The sequence below is a fragment of the Suricata suricatta genome, chromosome 2 (assembly GCF_006229205.1).
Source record: "Suricata suricatta isolate VVHF042 chromosome 2, meerkat_22Aug2017_6uvM2_HiC, whole genome shotgun sequence".
Lineage (NCBI taxonomy): Eukaryota > Metazoa > Chordata > Mammalia > Carnivora > Herpestidae > Suricata > Suricata suricatta.
Window position 1 is genome coordinate 41526434 of NC_043701.1, and position 21285 is coordinate 41547718.

General features: G+C 36.1%; 1 protein-coding gene across 2 annotated transcripts in view; it reads left to right on the forward strand.

Moving 5' to 3' along the window:
* DPY19L2 (dpy-19 like 2) overlaps positions 1 to 20231 on the forward strand; it is an 89144-nt gene extending 68913 nt beyond the window's left edge. The window contains exons 18-23 of one of the 2 annotated variants that reach the window (XM_029925179.1): positions 6355 to 6474; positions 7380 to 7554; positions 10220 to 10319; positions 11674 to 11799; positions 18846 to 19028; positions 19919 to 20231. In XM_029925179.1, the coding sequence (XP_029781039.1) occupies positions 6355 to 6474; positions 7380 to 7554; positions 10220 to 10319; positions 11674 to 11799; positions 18846 to 18996 (672 nt within the window). In that variant the 3' untranslated portion in view covers positions 18997 to 19028; positions 19919 to 20231. Of the gene's footprint in view, positions 1 to 6354; positions 6475 to 7379; positions 7555 to 10219; positions 10320 to 11673; positions 11800 to 18845; positions 19137 to 19918 lie in introns of those variants that run through there. The other variant, XM_029925172.1, reaches the window with a different exon arrangement.
* The last annotated feature ends 1054 nt before the right edge of the window (positions 20232 to 21285 follow it).

Consider the following 21285-nt stretch of genomic DNA (forward strand, 5'->3'; position numbering starts at 1 on the left):
GTAGTCAACCCTCACTGCTTCCTATGTGCGGGGCACATTGGGGAAGTGACTTACGTGTATTTATAATTTAATTCTCACAACCACCCATTGAGGTAAGTACTATTATTTTGTATATCTTACAGGTGAAAAAGAACTGAGGCATGGAGGCGTTGAGTACGTTAGGGTCACAAAGCTGATGTGGCCTTAGCTTTGGGGAGCCAGGGGCTATGGACGCAGGCCATGTAGCAGCAGACGCCGTGCTGTTAGCCATTCACCACATGCTGCCACCTAATGTGAACGGCTCTTACGCAAGTCAGCCATGTCACACTGCCCACTTTTACTTAGAAGCACACATTCATACTTCATATTTTATTGTAGTGTATTTAAAACCCTCCTCGGGACACCTTGTTGGCTCAGTCCCTTGAGTGTCTGACTCTTGGTTTTAGCTCAGGTCATGATCTCTCAGCTCGTGAGATCGAGCCCCACATTGGGCTCCACGCTGTTGCTGTGGAACTTGCTTGGGTCTCTTGCTCACTTCCTCTATTTCTACCCCTCCCCTCTTGCTCCCTCTCTCAAAATAAATAAATAAACTTAAATAATAAAATAATTTAAAAAATAAAACCCACCTCTTTTTAGAACACAGTATTCCTTAATTTTCTGCCCTCATTTTTCACATTATTTTGCTTTCTTACTGTCTTTCATTTCTCCATTTATCCTTGTTTTGCCCATTTTAATTTTTTCTGTTAATCTATATATTAATCAGCTCAATCTTTATTATGCACTTCTTATACACTAGGTCCGTGCTTTTATGGAATTTAATGTATAGTGGAGGAAGGCAAGCAATGGGAACACGTAATGAAATTACGTGCCATGACAGAAGAAGGAGATAGAATAGTGCAGAGGAATGATTAAATCTGTGTGGAAGAGATAGGGGTAGTTAGGGAAAGATTTTATTAATGATCTTAGAGAAGGACTTTACCAAGGTCAAAGCATGTGCATGTATAAAGAAGGCATAAAGTAGTAAGTTATATTCACAGCTGCAGGCAGATCAGTGTTGCTGATGCATAGAAAAGGCAAGAAGTAGCAGAAAATGACACACGTTCATACTATGGTGACTTTGTATGCAAAGACGCTGGACTGCCTCCTGGACTTTATTAAGAAAAGGTGGTGTAGTCAGATCTGAGTTGTGGATGTTTTCACCGTGTTGGCAGTAGAAAGGATAGCTTTTCTAAAAGGCAGTCCGAAGTCGAGCAGACTAAAAGACAGTGCCTGCAAATCTGTTAATTTTTTTAAACTAAAGAGAGAATGTTAAGCTCCCGACACATAGATTCGATTTCTAAAAGCTGTAGATTTTCCAGAAGGAAATTATGATGGATTGCTGAACAGTGCCCATGTGGTCTTATGCCTGGTTGGCTCCTCATCCCACTCACACTCGAGAAATCTGTTTCCTTATAAGGTTTAGGAGGCAGGGACTGTTTTCACCTTCGGGATGATAGGGTATGGAAGGCATGAGCCCTGAGAGGGGTCAGGGAGGCGTCTGACTCTGGGTGTGATATGATAACAGCTTGTTTCAGGATTAGGTAAGGATTCCTTAGGATAATTAGGGAATAAGTTCTAAATTCCTTGCTTTGTGCCAACCCTCTGAATCAGGGACCGTCCACAACCTTCACCTCACTAAATAAACCCCTGGGTTACCTCTGTAGAGTCACGATAATTGATAGATAAAGTTTGTTAGATTAAATTATTATGAAGTCTGTTTGATTAAATGATTCTGTTGAGATTTTTCCTCATAATTTAATGTATTTATCTGTATTTTCTTTATTTCATAAATTAATTTCTTTTAATGAAGTTTTCTATTTTATGGGCTTAGAAATTGGTGGAGTACCTAGTAATTTACAAGAAAGAAAAAGAGGGGAAAGAGTTAGGAACAATGTTTATTGCCAGAACATTATAGTATCAGTGAGGAGCTAGTGTGAAGATAAGCGGGGGAGGGGTGACACTGAGGGTGTTCGCTCCTGAATATTTTTTTGACCCACTCATACCTCCTTTAGTCCATGATGGTCAGTCCTGTATCAGCCTTCACTCTTTTCCTAATTCCTAACCGATTCCATTGGTTTATATTTGATTCTTTATATTTTAAGTCAGCTGAGTTTGTGTTTTGTATCGTAAGTAAGGTTTCTCTGCAGCCAGCCAGAGGGTTTTCTGTGCCCTGGAGCCGAAGCTATCTGAACCAATATGGAGGTTGTGTTCTATTCAAGGGGTGAAGTAATACAGAACTGGGGGGAAGAACTACTTCCTTTGAAAAATGGATTGAGTGGTGTAAGTTGGGAGTCTGTACAAGTCTGTGTTCACAGACTGAAAGAACCTTGGGGTTGATAGTGTATTGTTTGGAGAGAAAGCATAGTGGTTAAAGACACAGACCTGGGAGCTGGCTGGCCTCAGATCTTTGTTCTTCCATTTCCTGGCTGTGTGATCTTAGCCAAGTTACTTCACCTCTTTTTGGGAACAACCAAAACAACAGCAGTAATAACAGTACTTAGCTCATATGGTGGCTTAGGGATTAAATGAGTTCCATGTAAGATACTTACAATAATGCCTTGTGTAAGTTAAGTGCTGTGTGAATTCCCACTTTTAAATTTGTGTGCCATCTGGACCAAGACCTCAGGGGCTCCAGCTAGCGCTCTGCCCTCTCTTCCCTGTGCCAGTGAAGGGTATCTCTACCATGTTCTCAAGACGTTTTTACACTGTTGTGGGAGGCAGTTTTGACCGGGGCAGCCTGCCGTTTGGACTAGCCTTCTGTACTTAGTCTTTGTTTTCTTTGTGTGTGGTAGCTGCTACCTCACCCAGTTGGCTCACTTGCTTCAAAGATGGGTAGTGAACAATTTCCTGGGATTTTCTTCTTTCCTTCTTTCCAGCATCTAAAATATGTGAGGATTTTCCTAGCTTTCTGTGTGGAAAGAGGTACTAACGAATTGACTACAGTGTACATACAGTACAGATTTTTGGACTGTGCTTTTTTAAAGTTTATTTACTTATTTTGAGAGAGAGAATGAGTTGGGGAGGGGCAGAGAGAGGGAGGGAAAGAGAATCCCAAGCAGGCCCCACACCCCCAGCGCAGAGCCCAATGCAGGGCTCCAACTCCCAAATTGTGAGATAAGTGACCTGAGCCAAGATCAAGAGTTAGATGCTTAACAGACTGAGTCACTCAGGCATGCCTGAACTGTACTTTTTTATTTTAATGTTTATTCATTTTTGAGAGACAGAAACAGAGCATGAGTGGTGGAGGGGCAGAAAGAGAGAGAGGAAGACACAGAATCTGAAGCAGGCTCCAGATTCTGAGCTTTCAGCACAAACCCGTGAACCCTAAGATCATGACCTGAGCTGAAGTCTGACGCTTACCCAACTGAGCCACCCAGGTGCCCCCTGAATCGTACTTTTTGACTGTAGCCTTCTGTCTTCCCTTTGATCATTAAAAAGAAAGCTATTTGATAATTTAGGAGATCAAATAACTATGGTAAGAGAGCTCTATAGAAAGTCAGTAGCCTGTGAGTAGAAGAGTGGTTGGAGCATGTGGATGACAATAAAAACAAACCTAAGTGGTGCCATTTGGGATGGCTGTTCTGTGTCTTTCACCCACAAAAAGCATTTGCAGGGAAGACAAAGTGGTAGGGATCTTTCAGGTCTCCATATGAAAAACTCCTTTCAGCATTTAGATGATAGAGTAAAGTCAAGGAGAATTATTACTTTGGATTTAATTTTGGTCATAGGAGAAGTTGGTCCTAAGTAGAAGTGATGGAAAAATAAAGTAGAAGTGACAGGATTTAGGAGAGACAATGATAGTATCATCCTGTGGCTCAAAATAACCGCAGGAAGGCATATTGGGAGAAGTCAGACGTGTACGTGAATTACTTAGACCATATCTATGGTCATCTATTTCTAGTTGCCACATTTTAACAAAAAGCATGGATAGTCTGCACCATGTCCAGAGCAAGGCAACCAGAATTGTGACAACAAGAACTAATGATCCAAGTTTCTGAATATTTAACTTAAAAATAGAAAGCTCTTTAAGGTTGAAGTTGGAGTTACTGTGATGTCATGATTATAGTATTTTGATCATAGAAAACTGTCATGTGTGAGTGGATTTAGACTAATTTTGTGCAGTTGGAGATGTGGAAATTATGGGGAGACATTGGTTCAGTTTTAGAAAAGATTTTCTAATATTTTCAGCTATTCATAATTATAATTATAACAGGTACTCTCTTTGGCATATTCCTTTTCAAGAATTAGTGAATAATATCCAGTTCTTAGAGTTACAGAAAAGATCTCTATTTTGGATAGATGATTAAAGAAGATGGCCCATGTAATCTACCCATCTGTGAATTAATGGTCCTAAACAAAAGGACCTATTTGGGGTGAAGTATATTGATGTCTTTTGTTCTTTCCACATCATATCTCTGATTTTGTCCAAAAAGGAGTTTGACTGAAGAAAAATGAAGGAAGTGCCTGGGTGGCTCTGTCAGAGAGCAGCGGACTTCGGCTTGGATTGTGATCTCATTCATGGTTTGTGAGTTCGAGACCTGCGCTGGGCTCTCCACTGTCAGCCCTGAGCTGCTTCAGATTCTCCGTCCCACCCACCCCCTACCCCTCCACACTGGTGCTGCCTCTCAAAACTTAAAAATTTTTAAAGATAATAATTAAAAAAAGAAAAATGAAGGATTGATTTTTTTTTTAATGTTTATTTTTGAGAGAGAGCGCGAGTAGGGGAGGGGCAGACAGAGAAGGGGACGGAGGATCTGCAGCGGGCTCCACGCTGGCAGCAGCGAGCCCTGTGCAGAGCCTGGAATCAGTACTGGAGCCAAACCTCCGGAGCCGCCCAGGCGCTCCTGAAGGACGGACTTTGAAATAAGCCTTCCACATCCCAGCTCTGGATTCAAGAATTCTGAAAAAATTAACAAATTCCATTTTTAAACATCTTTACTTTAAAAAAAATACTTCTCTTAAAAAGGAAAAAAAAACAGCTTTGGGCACAGTTTTGCATTCTGTTTTATGTATAAATTATATGTTTCTAGATATAAAAATAACACATATTTTTAAGATTTTAGAAAGTTGAGAAAAATCACCATTCAGGAATAACCTGTGTTCATTTTTTAGGTATATATTTTTATAGCCTTTCCCTCCAAGCATGTACATATACACATGGATAGTTTTCACAAAATTAATATTTTGTATGTGCATAATAATACATGCTGAAAACTTTCCATGCCATTACATAATCTAACATGTACTCTTTTAAGGACCACATACATGTGGGAAGCGTGGTGATGTACTTATTCCTCTATATTGGTCCCATAGGTTGTTTCTATTTTTGCTGCTAAAAATTCACTTCAGTGATCATCTTTGCATAAGCATTTTTTTGTCTTGATTTTGCCTTAAATTAGAATGGAAATTTAAGTCAGGGGGGTTGGCTCTTTAGTAGTGTCTTGATAAATATTGCCAAATTACAGAAATGTACCAATTATTTCAGTGTCTGTTTCATGGCAACTTCTCTAACACTCAGTATTAATATTTGTCTATTTTATAGATGAGACTATCTTTAATATTTAATTAGAAGATTACAACATGAATGTTCGGTTACCATTTAACTTTTGGTTGCATTAACTCTATTTTTCTAGTGAAGAATTGGTTGATATTTTATGAGCATGTCTCCTAGAAAAGTTTCGTCTAAAACCTTTGCTCAGTGGAACCTCATTTTAATAAAAATGGGGTGTCCTACTAATCAGTACATATATTGATATTTATCATCCCATTGCTTTAAAAATAATTGTTTTGTCACCGACTGAATGACACGCAAATTTGTGAAGCGCTCCATGTCTGAGTGTCTGCGGCTCACTCCCTCACCTTGTGTGGGTCCTGTTCAAACACCACCCCTTCCGTGAGGTCCACCCTGATGATCCTACGTGCAATCGCAACTGCTCCCACCTGGGGCCTCGCTCCATACCCTGTGGTCCCAGACTCCTTTCGCTGGTCCATTCTCTTCTCCACTGCACTTACCACTTTCTAATAGACACCGGAAGATTCATTTACTTGCTATGACCATGTTTGTTTCTCCTTACAAAATGTTCTAAAGTGTAAGCCTCCCAGGGGCAGAAATGGCTCACTGGTGTTTGGTTCACCGCTGTATCCAGAGCCCCCAGAACAGTACCTGGCAAATAGGCATTTGATAAATCTTTGTTGAATGAATGAATAAATATTAACAGACATGTAGCTCAAAGAAAAGGTCCTTGTCCTAGTGAATGATAATAGTGTCAATAAATCTTATATTCATTAATTTAAAAATATATAAAGTGAAAGTGCCATTTTGTTTTGTTTTTACAGCTGATTTTTCACACATTGCAGCTGTTAGCATTCACTGTCCTCGCCATTTTAATTATGAGGCTGAAGTTGTTTCTAACACCTCACATGTGTGTTATGGCTTCCTTGATATGTTCTCGACGGGTAAGGAATTCATTGCTGTGTAACTGTACTTACTGTAGGAACCAGAGTAACAGCAGTGTGGTTACCGAGGCTTTGCCAAGTAATCCAAAACATAAGAAAACTTGGTTTAAATGATTTAAAATATTATTTCATGATTAACTATGAACAACAAAAGCAACTTTGAGTAGCTTTGAAAATGATTCTTAGATTTCAACTGGTACTTTTATGACAAGAGAGGAGGCATACTTTCCCCTCTGTTAGTATTCTCTCCACAGACGTGGTTTTTTAGAGTTCAGGTCTGGGAAAGAGTTTCTTGGCCCATCCAGACTGTCCTCAAATATTCTTCTAATACTAGAATATATGCAGGATTATTGCTCTAGCTCCTAATTGGCTCAGAGAACCCCTAGGAAAAGTTGTCAGCTTTGGGGTTCTATTACTGTTACATACAAAGTAGCTAGAATTTGGGGACCAGTGCCCTTCTAGAAACATCTTACTTAGCTTTGATAATAACAGTCTTGTCTTAGAATACCATAATGCTTATTTTCCCAAGAGGAATATATGTGTTAACTGCTAGTAGGGTTTCCATAGATGCCTGTAAAAGGCAGATGTTATTAGGATTTAGTTCTAGGATGTCCAATAGTTTTGTGATTTGCTGATCTTGATCCTTGGTGGTAAATCAGTACTAGAAGGATAAGGTGTGTTTCTGCCTTCATTCTTTTGAGAGGAAAGAATCTTCCATTTTTACTGGTGCTGTAGTTCCAAAACATTTACTATTTTTAAACAATAGGTGATGGTAGTTCCGTATATTATTAGTGCATTGATAGCATTAAATGGTAATCCACCTTGGTTGAAGTAGCAAGGTGAGAGTTTCTGATTTGCCCTATAGCACTCTTCATATAAGAATTAAATGGTTTCTTTCATTTCAGCTCTTTGGCTGGGTTTTTTGCAGAGTTCGCTTTGAGAATGTTATCTTTGGCATTCTAGCAGTGATGTCACTACAAGGTTGTATAAACCTCCATAATCAATGGAGCATAATAGGAGAATTTAATAATTTGCCTCAGGAAGAACTGATACAATGGATCAAATACAATACTAGACCAGGTATGTAGCTGTTTGATTATATGTATAGTTAGTAATATACACACATTTTAAAATGCACACACATAGTGACATTTATACACTCACAGACTTTGAGCATGCTAACTGCAGTGTCCACCAAATCAAACCTTTTCAGAAAACAATTTTGTGCCCTCTTTAAAGGCTTCCTAGATAACTGTCAAGATTTTAATTAACATGAGGAATTAGTGATTGTTCACAGTTACATACTATAACTCTAAGATCATTATCGTATTTTAACTCTAACAATGACAAGTAAAATAAATCTTTAATAACAAAATTCCACCCCTAATTGGAAAGGATACTTCTGACCGTGGGGATGTGAACAATACCCCTTCTTCACTCCAGTCAGTGCTGACTGTCTGATCAAACTCTGTAAAACCAGGTCCATACTGAAGAATTAAAATCTCAGATATTTATTTCTTCACTAAATCATTTCAAAGAGTTGAGTATAAATCCCATTTTTAAATATGCCAAAATATCATTTTTAGCTTACCTTTTTCTTCCTATCTTTATCCAAAACCACCTCAAGCATAGATATTTATTTCATGTTTGAAAACCTTTCCAGAGAATAGGTGTATTCTACAGTATTTTCTGTAAGTAATCTATAATCTTGTCTTAGACTATTTTTGATATTTAGTAATGTTCTCTGGAACGAATTCTCCACTATGGCTTCTTTAAATTCATTGTGACTCCTTGGGTCAATTTCCTCTTAGCGTTTATTTGGTAGTCACCATTTAGCCATCATTTAAGTAAGTAAGTTTTATAAGCTTCAGCTCAGTTACTTGATTTTCAGAGGTGACAGTACCTAATCGCTCATAACTGCCAGGATGATCTAATCAGAATTTTAAAATTAATCCTCTTGTGAATTTTCCCTATAGGAGCATGGGTGTGGGTGCTCCCTTTACTCTCCCTTACACCTTCCAGTTAGTTATTTTTTCCGAGCTTTACCAGATACCTACTTTTTAAATCTTTTAGTGTGTCTTTTTTTGTTCTAGGGTTTATCATGGGTTCCCGGCAGAGAGAGCCTACATTTGGCAACTTCCTCTAAGATAACTCTCACAAACTCCCACCTCAGTTTTTGCTGTCTCTTCTTTGATCTTCTTACAAGTCTCTTTCATCCTTGTATTATGAGTTCTCTTATGGTTGCCACACGTTTAATAAAATCAGCATAATGCTCTATAGTATGGGTGAGACTAGTGATTACGTTCAGGTCCCCCATGTAGGGTTGTATAGTTTGTGCACTGCATAAAAGTGCTCACTTGAGAGGACAAGTAAGAACTGAAATCCAGCCCATGGTCTAATCACCAAATAATGTATTAGTGAAGCTCTGTCAAGTCAGAAGGGATACTTTTTCCTAAGATAGTCAATTGAGTTATGTATATGGAGACTTCAGGATACATATAGGAAAATACCATACTCTTTCCCCCACCGTGTTCGTATTTACCTCACCACCTAGAGTGAAGAGTGAACAAAGTATTTCTCCCCCTTGTTCTGCCACAGATGGTTTCTCTTCAGTGATTAGAGCTCTTGCTGAGTAGGCTTGTCTCATTCCCTCCTGATAACTGTGGCCCTGGGCTCCGAGTCCCTCCAACCCAGGTTTTCTCCACCGTGACACTATTGGCGTTAGGGAGCATCCTGTGCATCACAGAGTGTTTAGCAGTGTCCCTTCCTCCTACCCACTGGTTGCCAGTGGACCTCTGTCCCACACAGAGCGCCAACCAAAAATGGCTCCAGAAGTTGACCACATATATCCCTCGGAAACAAAATCGCCTCTGGTTGAGAACCACTGCTCTAGACTAAGAGCTTTCCATCATTAATTGTTGAATCTTGTGAAAATAAACACACATTTCTACATTGGTTGACTTCTGTGTTTGCAAATTTAATTCCTATGTAGAGATTTTTATTTGAAGTTACATTTAGAATATTTAGTTATATTTGCAAGTAAACAGTAATTTACAGTAGATCAGAATGACCTGTCTTGTTCTTATTCGTGATTTTATTATTCTGATTAAAAATGATAATAACCTTCAAAATTATATAATAATGTATTATATAAAAGTGCCAGGAGTTAAGTATTGGTCTTTTTGTCTCCCAAGAAACTATAGTTCACACCTCCTGAAAGTCATTTTAAAAGATGTAGCATCAGACTTGCCCTTTGTAAATCTCTCAGTTCTTAGCATTTCAAATTATCAGAACAAGAGATAAAATTTGACAGTTCTGTCTGGTCCTGTGTGTTTTTGTAGTATTGTCTTTCACCTTGACCTAGAACAAGGCAGGAAGTTGTGGTGATGTGGCTAAGAGGGTGGACTCTGGTTCTACCAGGGTGTGTAGTCTTGGGCAAATCACTTACCTTTGTGGTGTCTATTTCCTCATTTACAAAACAAGAATAACATATAACCCATTTTATAAAGTTGTGCAAATTAGATTTTTTTTAATCCTAGTAAAAATATTTCACACAGTTCCTGGCACAGAGATGATGAAAGTTGGCTCTTACTGTAATAGATGATATTGAGCAAAGAAAAAGAAGAGTGCCAATGGTTATTATTTAAATGTATTTTGTTTTTCTTGAGTTCAAATATTGTAGATGAAAAATAACCTTCGGGTTTCTTTAAAGTATGTCATTAAGGAATGTCTTCTTATTCTCCAGATGCTGTTTTCGCAGGTGCCATGCCTACAATGGCCAGTGTTAAGCTGTCTACCCTTCACCCCATTGTGAATCACCCACATTATGAGGATGCAGACTTGAGGTTGGCAACTGAATGAAATGTTTCAACTAGACACGCTTACAACTTACACTGACTCTTAGGAACAGGGAAAATGTTATACACATGCACATGTTCTCATCTTCACACTCATGATTAAAGTTTAAAACTGTATACTAACCATCCTAACCATCCAGAAATTATAATTATGTACCTGTTGGCTCTCAAGGATGCTTCATAAACCTCTGAGGAATGAAAACAGGTTAATTTTTCTCAAAGTGGCAGTGTCACATATTTAGGACTAACCTGTGTGTGTCTATCTGTCCAGTAGGACTGCCAAGTACTGGTAATAGCCGATGCGGCGGCTCTGGCCCACGGCTGTGGTCTGCCGGCCTTTGCTCTGGGCTCCCCTCCCTCCGCCTGATTTAAGGAACCATCCTTCATCTTACTGGCAGTCTATAACTAGCCGTTTTTAAAAACAGGAAAAATACATGAAATTTGCTATATTACATGCTTTTATGAAAATTTAGGGTGTTTTTTTGTTAGCCAGTTATAAGAACTCAGGTTTTCACTGAGCTGTGAAAGTTTTGTTTTCCTTAAATAACTGACTTTAAAAATTATGTTAATCATTTTAGTAATTGTCAGGGTAATCTTTTCCTGTTACTGCATCTTTGGCCTATTGTTAGAGGTAACGTTTAAAATTATTTAAAGTTTTCTGTCTGGTTGTGGACATTGGACATCCCATATGCTAGAAATTTTGAGAAATGCCCAATGCATAAATGATACTTGTTCAGGATTTCATAAAAACTCCCATTTAGGCCAAATCATCTTATGTACCATATTTTGGTGAATAATCCTGTTTCTCAAGCTTCCATTAAGATATTTTCTCTATCTGATTGCTAAACTAGATGCACTCTGTATGAATGTTCAATTTGCTACATTTCAACTTCAATTCAGATGCTTTTCAGAGCTTCTACAGATGAAACTATCTACTGAAATGTTCTTACTCATTCAGCCTCTATCTGAATGTGTTCCATAAGCAGATTAATTATTTTATGCATTAGGCAAAGCAAAGTTTATATCCTGAACTATTATCCTGCTACTCAGCTTTAGACTCTAAACCAGCTTATGTCTGTCTGTGCCAGTAAACACTAACAAGTGGTACATACAAAATTCGAACCACTGTAAGATTTAGCACATGCATACGTACGTAGGAATGTGGAAACTGCTATCCAAAAATAAGCTGTGCTGTCCCCAAAACAATTCCTGCTGCTTGAGGTCATGTATATAAATGCTCCATACAGTGAGTGTTAAGATTTTAGTTTGCTAGCAAATTTTCTCTAGTCCATTCTATTATAATTTGTTTAAAAAAAATTTAACTTGTGTTTTGAATGTAAAGGGCCCGGACAAAAATAGTTTATTCTGCATATAGTCGAAAATCTGCAAAAGAAGTAAGAGATAAGCTGTTACAGTTACACGTGAATTATTACGTCTTAGAAGAGGCATGGTGTGTTGTGAGAACTAAGTGAGTATGCGCCCTGTGCTATGTAATACGGAACGTCTTTAAGCAATAGCCTTTTACTTTAGTACAGGAGTTACGATTCTTTAAGAATGTTTATTCTAAATAACTTCCACTGAAATACTGCTGTGGTAGAGGTGCCTGGGTGGCTCAGTCAGTTAAGCTCTGACTCCTGGTTTCTACTCAGGTCATGATCTCATGGTTTATGGGATCAAGCCCCATGACAGTGTGGAGCCTGCTTTGGATTCTCTCTTTCCTGCTCTCTCTGCTCCTCCCCTGCTCGCTTTCTCTCTCTTTCTCTCAAAATTAGTAAACTTAAAAAAATACTAATGTATTTAAAATCATTTCATGTAGGAAAGTAAATATCATTTAAGTAAAATCGAATTTCAAAAAACTACAGTGTATTTTAGCATCCAGATGTTTTCATTTAAATTTAGCATCATAATTGTAGCTTTCTTTCATAGTAATTTTTAATTAGATCTGTGAAATACAGATTTGAATTTACAGCAACAGAGACATTAGCATTCTGTTGCTACAACTGGATAATTTTAAATTTTAAGACTTGTGAGAAAAGTTTCAGATAATTCAAGAGAACAGAGTAAAAAAAAAACAAGTTCTTAAGTACAATTTTTAATTTGTAAATTTGAATTTCTAAAAATCACAAAATTCTAAAAGGTTATCTTCAGGCCTTTTTTTAGGTTCCTTGACTTAAGAGGTTCTTAGTCATATTAGGCCTAACATTAAGAATTTTCATTTCTCCTATAGATAATTAGGAATTCGACTATAAAACATTTTTGAAAAGCTAAATTCACAAGTTTTAGTAGCTAATTTTTATATCTAATTTTAATATCTAATAAATACATCTAGGAAGAAACAGCATCTTGTAAAAGAGGCAGAAACATTAAGTAAGGGCACATCACATTAATTTAAAATTTAGGAAGACAGGGCCGCCTGGGTGGCTCAGTTAGTTGAACCTTTGACTTCAATTCAGGTCATGATCTTGCGGTTCACGGGTTCAAGCCCTGCGTTGGACTCTGTGCTGAAGAGCTTGCTCAGAGCCTGGAGGCTGCTTCTGATTCTGTGTCTCCCTTTCTCTCCGACCCTCCCCTGCTCACACTTTGCCTCTCTGTGTCTCTCAAAAATAAATAAATGTAAAACACACAAAAATTTTAATTTAATAAGACGAAATAGACATTAAAACAAGGCATACTACCACAGATAAAGATGGACATTTTATAATGTCAAAGGAATTAATTCACCAAAAATATGAAACAGTTCTAAACTGTATCCATCTAAACAGAACTTCAAAGTGCACAAAGTAGAAATGTGCAAAATTAAAAGAAAAAATAAATTTTCAATCATAGGTGGAAATGTTAACTTGCCTTCCTTTACTGAGAAAATTAGATAAAAAGAGTATAGAGATTGAAAGAAACAACAAAGAGTATCAAATAGCCTGACACCGGAAGATCTATTCTGCAGAATACACTTTCTTTTAAAGGGTGCATGGAGTTTTCATCAAAGGAAAATACGTGCTTGGCCATAAAATTGGCTTCATTATGTTTACAGATCTGAAGTTTTACAGAATTAAATTAGAAATTCATAATTAGAAATCTAAATATACATATCTAGTAAATCCATATATGGTTGGAAATAAGGCAATAAACTTATGGATAACTTATGGGTGAAAGAAAAAATGCAGAGAAAGTTTAAAAACAGTATTTTTTTAATGTAAAAAGAGATGTTTTCAACAATGTTGCTGATCTAACTGGATATCTGTCTTGAAGAAAAAGTGAACCATGACCCATACTACCCCATACACAAAAATTAACTTGACATCGATTGCAGAACTAAATGTAAAAGCTATAATTAAAAGATTTCTTGGAACACAGAGCATTAACCATTTTCAAAAAAATCAATAAACCATATACATCAAAACTGAAATCTTTTCCTCAGAAGATATTGTTAAGAAAATGAAAAGGCAAGCCATTGAGTGGAAGACAATATTTGCAAAGCATGTATCTGATAAAGAAGACACACATTTTTATATGAAGAAATTTTATAAATTAATAATAAATTTACAGCACAATTTAAAATGGACCAAAGACTTAGACAGACGTAATTCATGAAAAAAAAATGTGAAATACTTGAAAAGATGCTCAATATTGTCAGTGTTTGGGGACATGAAAATTAAAACCATAGTGAGATACCATAACATACACTGTAGAACAGATAAAAATCTTAAAAACAAAAGTACCAAATATTGGCAAGGATGCAGATTAACTAGAAATCTCCTACATTGCCAATAGGAGTAAAAATGATACAACCACTTTGGAGAAGTATTTGGAGCTTTCTTAAACAAATTTAAGCATATCTCTGGCCTATTACTCAGCAATTCTACTTCTTGGAATTTAAACAAGAGACATGAAAATATCTGTCCATAAAGGATGTTATAGCAGCTTTATTCATAATATCTCAAACTGGAAACAACCCAAATACCAAGAGAAAAATGAACAAACAAATTATAATATATTCATACACTGGAATGCTACTTGGCAACAAAAAGGAACAGACTACTGATATGTGGCAAAAAAGGATGAATCTCAAAAACATACTGAGTGAAAGAAGCCAAACACAGTAGAGTGCCTACTATTAGATTCCATTCAAGTTCAAAAAATGCAAAACTCATGGGAATAGAAATCAGAGTAGTGGTTGGCTATGACAGAGCAGGGAGTGGAGGTGGTGGTAAGAATTATACTCTGGAAAGGGATTCAAGAACTTTTTTTCTTTTTCCTAGAATAATGACAGTGTTCATTATCTTGACTGACATGTTTTTTTTATATGGATGTAAGCATTTGTCCAAACTCATGGAGCTGTTTTTACTTATGTTATCATATAAAGTTATTCTAAATATACAAGTAAATATTTATGCAAAGAAGAGCTCTTCTAAAATTCTGGGACTTAGAAAAACATTTTACAGCTATCACTAATAGCCTTTTGAGAATGGGAGGAGTAAGTTCTAAAGAAGGAATAACAAATTTTCTCTCAAGGCAATTCTTTTTACAAAATTGGCTGCTTTTACTTTTCTTCACAACTCTGTTCTAGTAAATATCACATACTCCTTACCTAAAAGCCCTAAAACTATGTGACATTTAAGGAAAATAAGGAGAAGTGCTAATTGGATTTTCTAGTTTGGACAAACTGAATTTAGGAGTTATTAGTCTGTCTAAGGCCCAAAGAAACTGAGTTTAGGACCCATAAGAAACCAGTTTGGAAGGAGGTCAGTTAATATTGGCAAGAAGAGGTTGAGTTATTGCTTGCAGATATTACAGTTAAAATAATCGGGTGAGAACACAGACACCCTTCACTTTGCATGGTACTATATTAGCTGAAACTTGAGCATGTCAAAGCCGGGTTCTTGCTTTGTGTGGTTGCATGGAACTCAGTGTCATGTTAGCTGATGTGTGTTGGAACTGTGACCTCTACGCATTCCATGGCACTACTTAAAGCAAGGACATATCTCCAAGATGCATGTGCTTCAGTTAACATGATGCATGCAAAGTTAGGTTTAATAGTATTAAAAACAACTATTTGAAATCTCTAGAAAGTGACACAAAAGCAGGGAGAAATTTGAGAAAAATTTGCTCTTAAAGAACTTCTTTGAATTTGTGACCTTCTTACCTGGGAGTACTTCCTAACCATCCCCTCCTTGCTCCTAGTCTAGCAGAAAATTACAGCTTACTGGCTGGAGGGGACCAGTGATGACGGATGAGGTCTAAATAGCAAAGCAGTTGGATATTTGGAGGGGGCATGTTAGAAGCAAGAGCACCTCAGAAAGACTAAAATCTAAATATAAATTCTGCCTAAAACCTAATCTACACATACCTGTGGGAAACCCTTGGAAACTTAGGGAAAGGGAAGGTGGAAACTAGAGCCAAGATGTCTATCCTTGAAAGAGAATTCCTGGTGAGATTTGCAAGGTCTCTGTACTTTTGACTACGTACAGTTCCCAACTTGCATGCACTGTAGGAAGCAGAAAGCAGAGTCATCACAGGTTCAAGGTGTCAGAGTGGAAATAAGGGAGAACAAAGCAACTACACATTCTGGGGAGAACACTCAAAGCAAGGAAATACAGAGAAGATGGTTTTCCAAATATGAATATAACTGTGTCCAAATCTTTGGCTGATAAAAACACAAGAAAACCTCGGGGCTAAAAGAAAGAAGTAGCTGGAATCTGAAAAAGCTGAACAGAGATGGCTGCTGCACAAGTCAGGAGGTCTAGGCAAGTTAATCGTCTACTAGAATAGAAACAACAAAGTAACAGTCATCAAAAGAACAAGGCAGATTCCAGACTCAGTGCCAGGTATTTTCTCCAGTGTTCAGTTTCCAACCAAAAATTATCAGACCTAAAAAAAAAAAAAAATGGGACTGTTTGACCAATACTCAGGAAACAAGTTAGTAGAAACTGATTCAAATAGGTTGAGATGTTGGATTGAGCAGTGAAAAACTGCAAAGCTACTGTTATAATTATATATTCCAAGAAATAAGGAAAACATGTTCAAAGAATTAAAGGAAAACATGATATCAATAAGGGACAAGATATGAATTCTCAACAGTGAAATAAAAAACACCCTTTCCCAGAAAGACGGAAATTCTAGAACTGAAAATTATAATCAATGAAAACTTTAAAAAATGTTCTCAACAGCAGATTTGATATGACAACAAAAAAATCAATGACTTGAAGGTAAAACAAGAAAAAGTAACCAATCCAAAGAACAGGGATCAAAATGGTTGAAGAAAAATAGCTAAAGCCACAGAGACCTATGTGTTATTAAGTAGTTCAATACATGGGTAACATAGTACCAGAAAAAAAAAAAAAAAGAAAGAAAGAAAGAAAGAAACAGAAAAGAAATGGCAGAAAAAATAAAAACCTGAAGAAATGTTGGCCAAAAATTTCTTGTTTGCTGAAAGCAATTAAACTTAACAAATCCAGCGAGGATAAACCCAAGAAAATCCACACCAAGGTACATCATAGTCAACCTGGTGAAAAACAAGGGGAAAAGAAAATCTTGAAAGAAACAAGATAAAAATCATATGATAAACATCTGACTTCTTTTCATAAACAATTGAGGTCTACTGACCTCGAAGTGATAATTCAAAACAGTGAAGGGAAAAAAATCAAACAAGAATTCTACTTCAGTGAAACTATCCTTTTAAAGTTAAGGCATTATAATAAAGGCATGAAGATCAACAACATCTAAGATAACTTGTTGCTAAAGACTGATACTTCCAGCTGGAATGGAAGTCCTAGAGGCTGAATAGAATTGATACCAGATGGTAATTCAGATATACAGGATATACTAAAATGCACTGGAAATGTTAAAAATATGGATAAATACTAATCACTATATTATATATATGCACATTTTTATTCTCTGAAAATCTCTTAAAAACCTATGACTCTTTAAAGCAAAGATAGATACCATGTATTTTTTACTTTGTAATGTAAATAAATCAAATATTTATAATAGTAATTGCACAAGCAAGGGGAGTAAAAGAAAATACACAAAATGTGTAAGGTACTGGAAATAATCCAAGTTTAATGTTAAGTAAATTATGATGCATTGAAGATGCCGGTTGTAATACCTAGAGCAACCACTGAAAAGAAAAAGACAAAAAAATAAAAAAATACATAAGCCAATAAATGAATGATCTAGTAAAACTTTTTGCTTGACACAAGAGAAACAAAAAAGAGATGAAACAAATGAGGGTGGGGGAAAAAGCAAGCATAAACCAGACTATGTTTATTAATTACAGAAATGAATGGGACTAAAAACTCCAATCAAACGGCAGGGATTGGTAGACTGAATGCAAAAAGCAAAATCCAACAGTGTGCTGCCCGTAAGACATGCATTTTAAATACAAATACATGTATAGATTGAAGGAAAAGGGATGGAGTTGTTAGCGTGAGTAACACGAAAGCTGCGGTGAATATAAACATCTAGAATATTATAGAAATGGCGAAACTGTACTGCAGACAGAAGATCAGTGTTTGCCTGGGCTGAGTCGCAGCGAGGGCACTGACTGCAGAAGGGCTGAGGGAACTGGTTTCAGTGCTGGGAATTTTCTGTATTACACACCTATACACATTTGTCCTTATTTATGAAACTTTACTCATAAAGTACATTTTGTTGTACATAAATTAGATACAATTATATACAGTGCAGCTATTTAAAAAAATCACATTGGGGTACCCACATAGCTCAGTCTGTTAAGCGTGTGGCTCTTGACTTTGGCTCAGATTATGACATTATAGTTCGTGAATTCAAACCCCTCTGTCAGCACAGACCCTGTTTGGGATTCTCTGTCTCCCCCTGCCCCCCCCCCACTCGTGTGCTCTGTTTCTCTCTCTCTCAAAATAAATAAGTAAACTTAACAAAATTTTTTTAAAAAGTCAATTCTGCTTGACTTCTGCCCTTTCCTGACTCTCATACAGGGTTATTCCTTAGTGGGAAGTGTTATTCCAGGGCAGCTGAATCATAGAGCCACCCCAAATAGGAAAGGGTTGAGGGGAACACATCTGGAAAAGAGCTTGCTTTCTTGGCCTGGGACTGTATGTTTTCATGCTAATGTAAGTTGGGTAAAGCTCAAAAATATGAAATCCATCTGGCATCAGGTTAGCTTTCCTTTAATTTGTCTCCTTCTACTACTCATGCACCATATGTTTGGATGGTGATATCACTTAGAAAATATATCTATTTATATCTCATTTTCAAAATAAATTTTTCAATATGCATTTCTGAATGTATATTGGACCCTTCTTGGCAGGATTAAAAATATACTGATTTTCTGGGTACGTGGAACAGGAAAATACAACAGCATTTAATTTTTATCTCTAAATGTTGAACTTCTATATTTTGAAATGATGCTTTAAAATCTTTATTAAATAAATTAGTCTCTAAAAACCTTGGAACCACTTTATAATTTACCTGTTTCCCCTGTATCTGAATGCATTTTTAATATAGGTATATATGCGCCTGTTTTTTTTTTTTTAGGCCTGGTTGCAGTATGCTGGAAATTTGGGATGTGGAAGACCCTTCCAATACCGCCAATCTGCCCTTATGCAGCATCCTGCTCAAGGATCCGAGGCCCTACTTCTCCACAGTATTTCAGAATAGTATGTACCGAGTACTAAAGGTTAACTGAGAACAGACTACCCATCACACTGTGATGCAGAGGTGTGTAGAAAACTGTCACTTTGTCTTATTTACAGTAATAAAAATCACAAGCTTTAATAAGGGATCCTTTAAAAGGAGATAATAAAAATATTTTAGTTATTCTTATTACTAAAAGGTAAATTATTTCATTGTTTTTCACTGAATGTCAGCCTTACTAAGCTTGTTATTTAAATGATGGAATCATTTCATGCTGCAGAAACATTTTAAAGTTTTAAAGAAAAACATATGTAAAAGAACAATGAAAGTTAATAAATCAAGGTTATATATAAGTCCTTTTGTATCCAACTAGGTGAATTGCTTCAGATTTTCTCTAGTACCAGAATGTACCAGCTCAAAGTCTTTAAACCACCTAGAATAGACTTAATGCAGTTTCTGAAATGACACTTCCTTAAAATCCTGATACTGATCACAACTTCTTTACCTCCATGAGGAAATTTGCGTGTAACTATGTGTCTATTAACATTTTTGCTTTTATTAGCACTCAAGAAAGATCTTTAATACCTTTTAATTTTTTATCATTTCAGTTTAAATATTTTAGAAAAATTGTTTTGTAATATTTTGAATTTCTTGAAATTTATTTACCCAACCAGATAAGTATTTTCTATTGATTAGTTCCCAACCTAGGTTCAACAGGTTATTGATCCAGGTAAAAGAAAAATTGCTATGGTACGTGACCAAATTTGGGGGTTAAATATAATCAGAAAAGAAAATCCAGTTATATTTATCTTATGAGACTTAAAGATTTTAGATCCTGAATGAGGCAAAGGCATTTCCATCTTGACAGCCCTGTAGCTCATTGGACGTAGTCTTTCTTTCAGATTACATCTTTCTGATCATCATCTTTTGTAATAACATATATTTACGTCCTTGTTTGTTTTTGGGTTTGGAAGAGGAAGTTGATGTTTTATAAATCTTCTCCTCCAGTATAAAACCTACGGAACAATAATGCTTTGGCAGTGGGAAATAGTCATCCTGAAGATATTGCCAAAGACAAAGACTGTCTCTGCTTGATACTTAGCAAATGTACCACATCTGTAGTATTTTAATATCTATCTACTTGAATCATCTCAGAGTCTTTGTAATTCCCTTGTGTTCTTGGCCCTCTACATTTGAGATAACAAATCACTTAATTCTATAGATTAGTTTGTATATGGTAGGTAGATTATATTCATGAAAACCAATAAAATTATTTTTCAACTTTTATAATTATAAAATATTTCATTTAATCCAGGATACAAAACTGCTAAGAAAGCATACCACATTTTATCAGTATTTCCAACTAATTTGGGCCTTGGTATGGGACAAAGAAAGAAAGTAGACTTAACACCTAACATTCATTAAAATTAAAATGAGTTTTGAATGATGTTTTCATAGGAAATATTTTAAGGAAATTGCTAGAATTTTTTTAAAAGAAGAGCTATTTTACCTAATAAAAATATTTTATACAAGTGTACTTACATGGATTTATTGTTTTCAACTTGTATAGTTGTCAAATATTATAACACAGAATGCAAAGCAGCTAAAAAATGTGCCACATCTTCCTATTTTAGCATTTTCAACTAATTTGTTTTGGTGTGTAGGGCAAAGAGGGAAAAGAGACATAGCACCTAACATTCATAAAATTAAAGTGACACATTTTTATGGTATTGTCATAAAAATATTTTAAAGAAGTTGGTAGAATTCAACAACCAAAAAACAGAAGAACAATATTAACTAATTAAATGTTTCATACAAATATAATGTATTGATAAGGATTTGTGTTACTTTCATATACAATGTATGTTTAAAAATTAAAAAAGCATTTAAAGAGTCTATGTGTTTTCTATCTTTTCTCATCCTTTACTATGCATACATTTTGACATTGAAATAATTCTGGTATAAAGATAGAAATAATATATTCTTAAATTTATTAACCATGTTTACATTGGCAATGATCTTTCTTAGCCATTTAAAAATAATTCTGCATAGTCTCACACAGAAGGCAGTATATTATGAAGGAAATAGTAGGTCTGATTTTGAATCTTGGCACTTGTATTTATTTACTGGGTGTATTATCTACCATCCATTCAAAAGGTATTTATTGAGCACTTACTATATGCCAGGCACTGTGCTAATTAAGCTTGGCCGTGTCACATGACTATGAGCTTCAATCTCTTCACCTGTAAATCAGAATTCAAACTACCTACTTGGTAGCCTCATTATGAGGTAATGTAAGATAATGTAGTAAAGTGTTTGGCACTCACAGATATGCACTCAA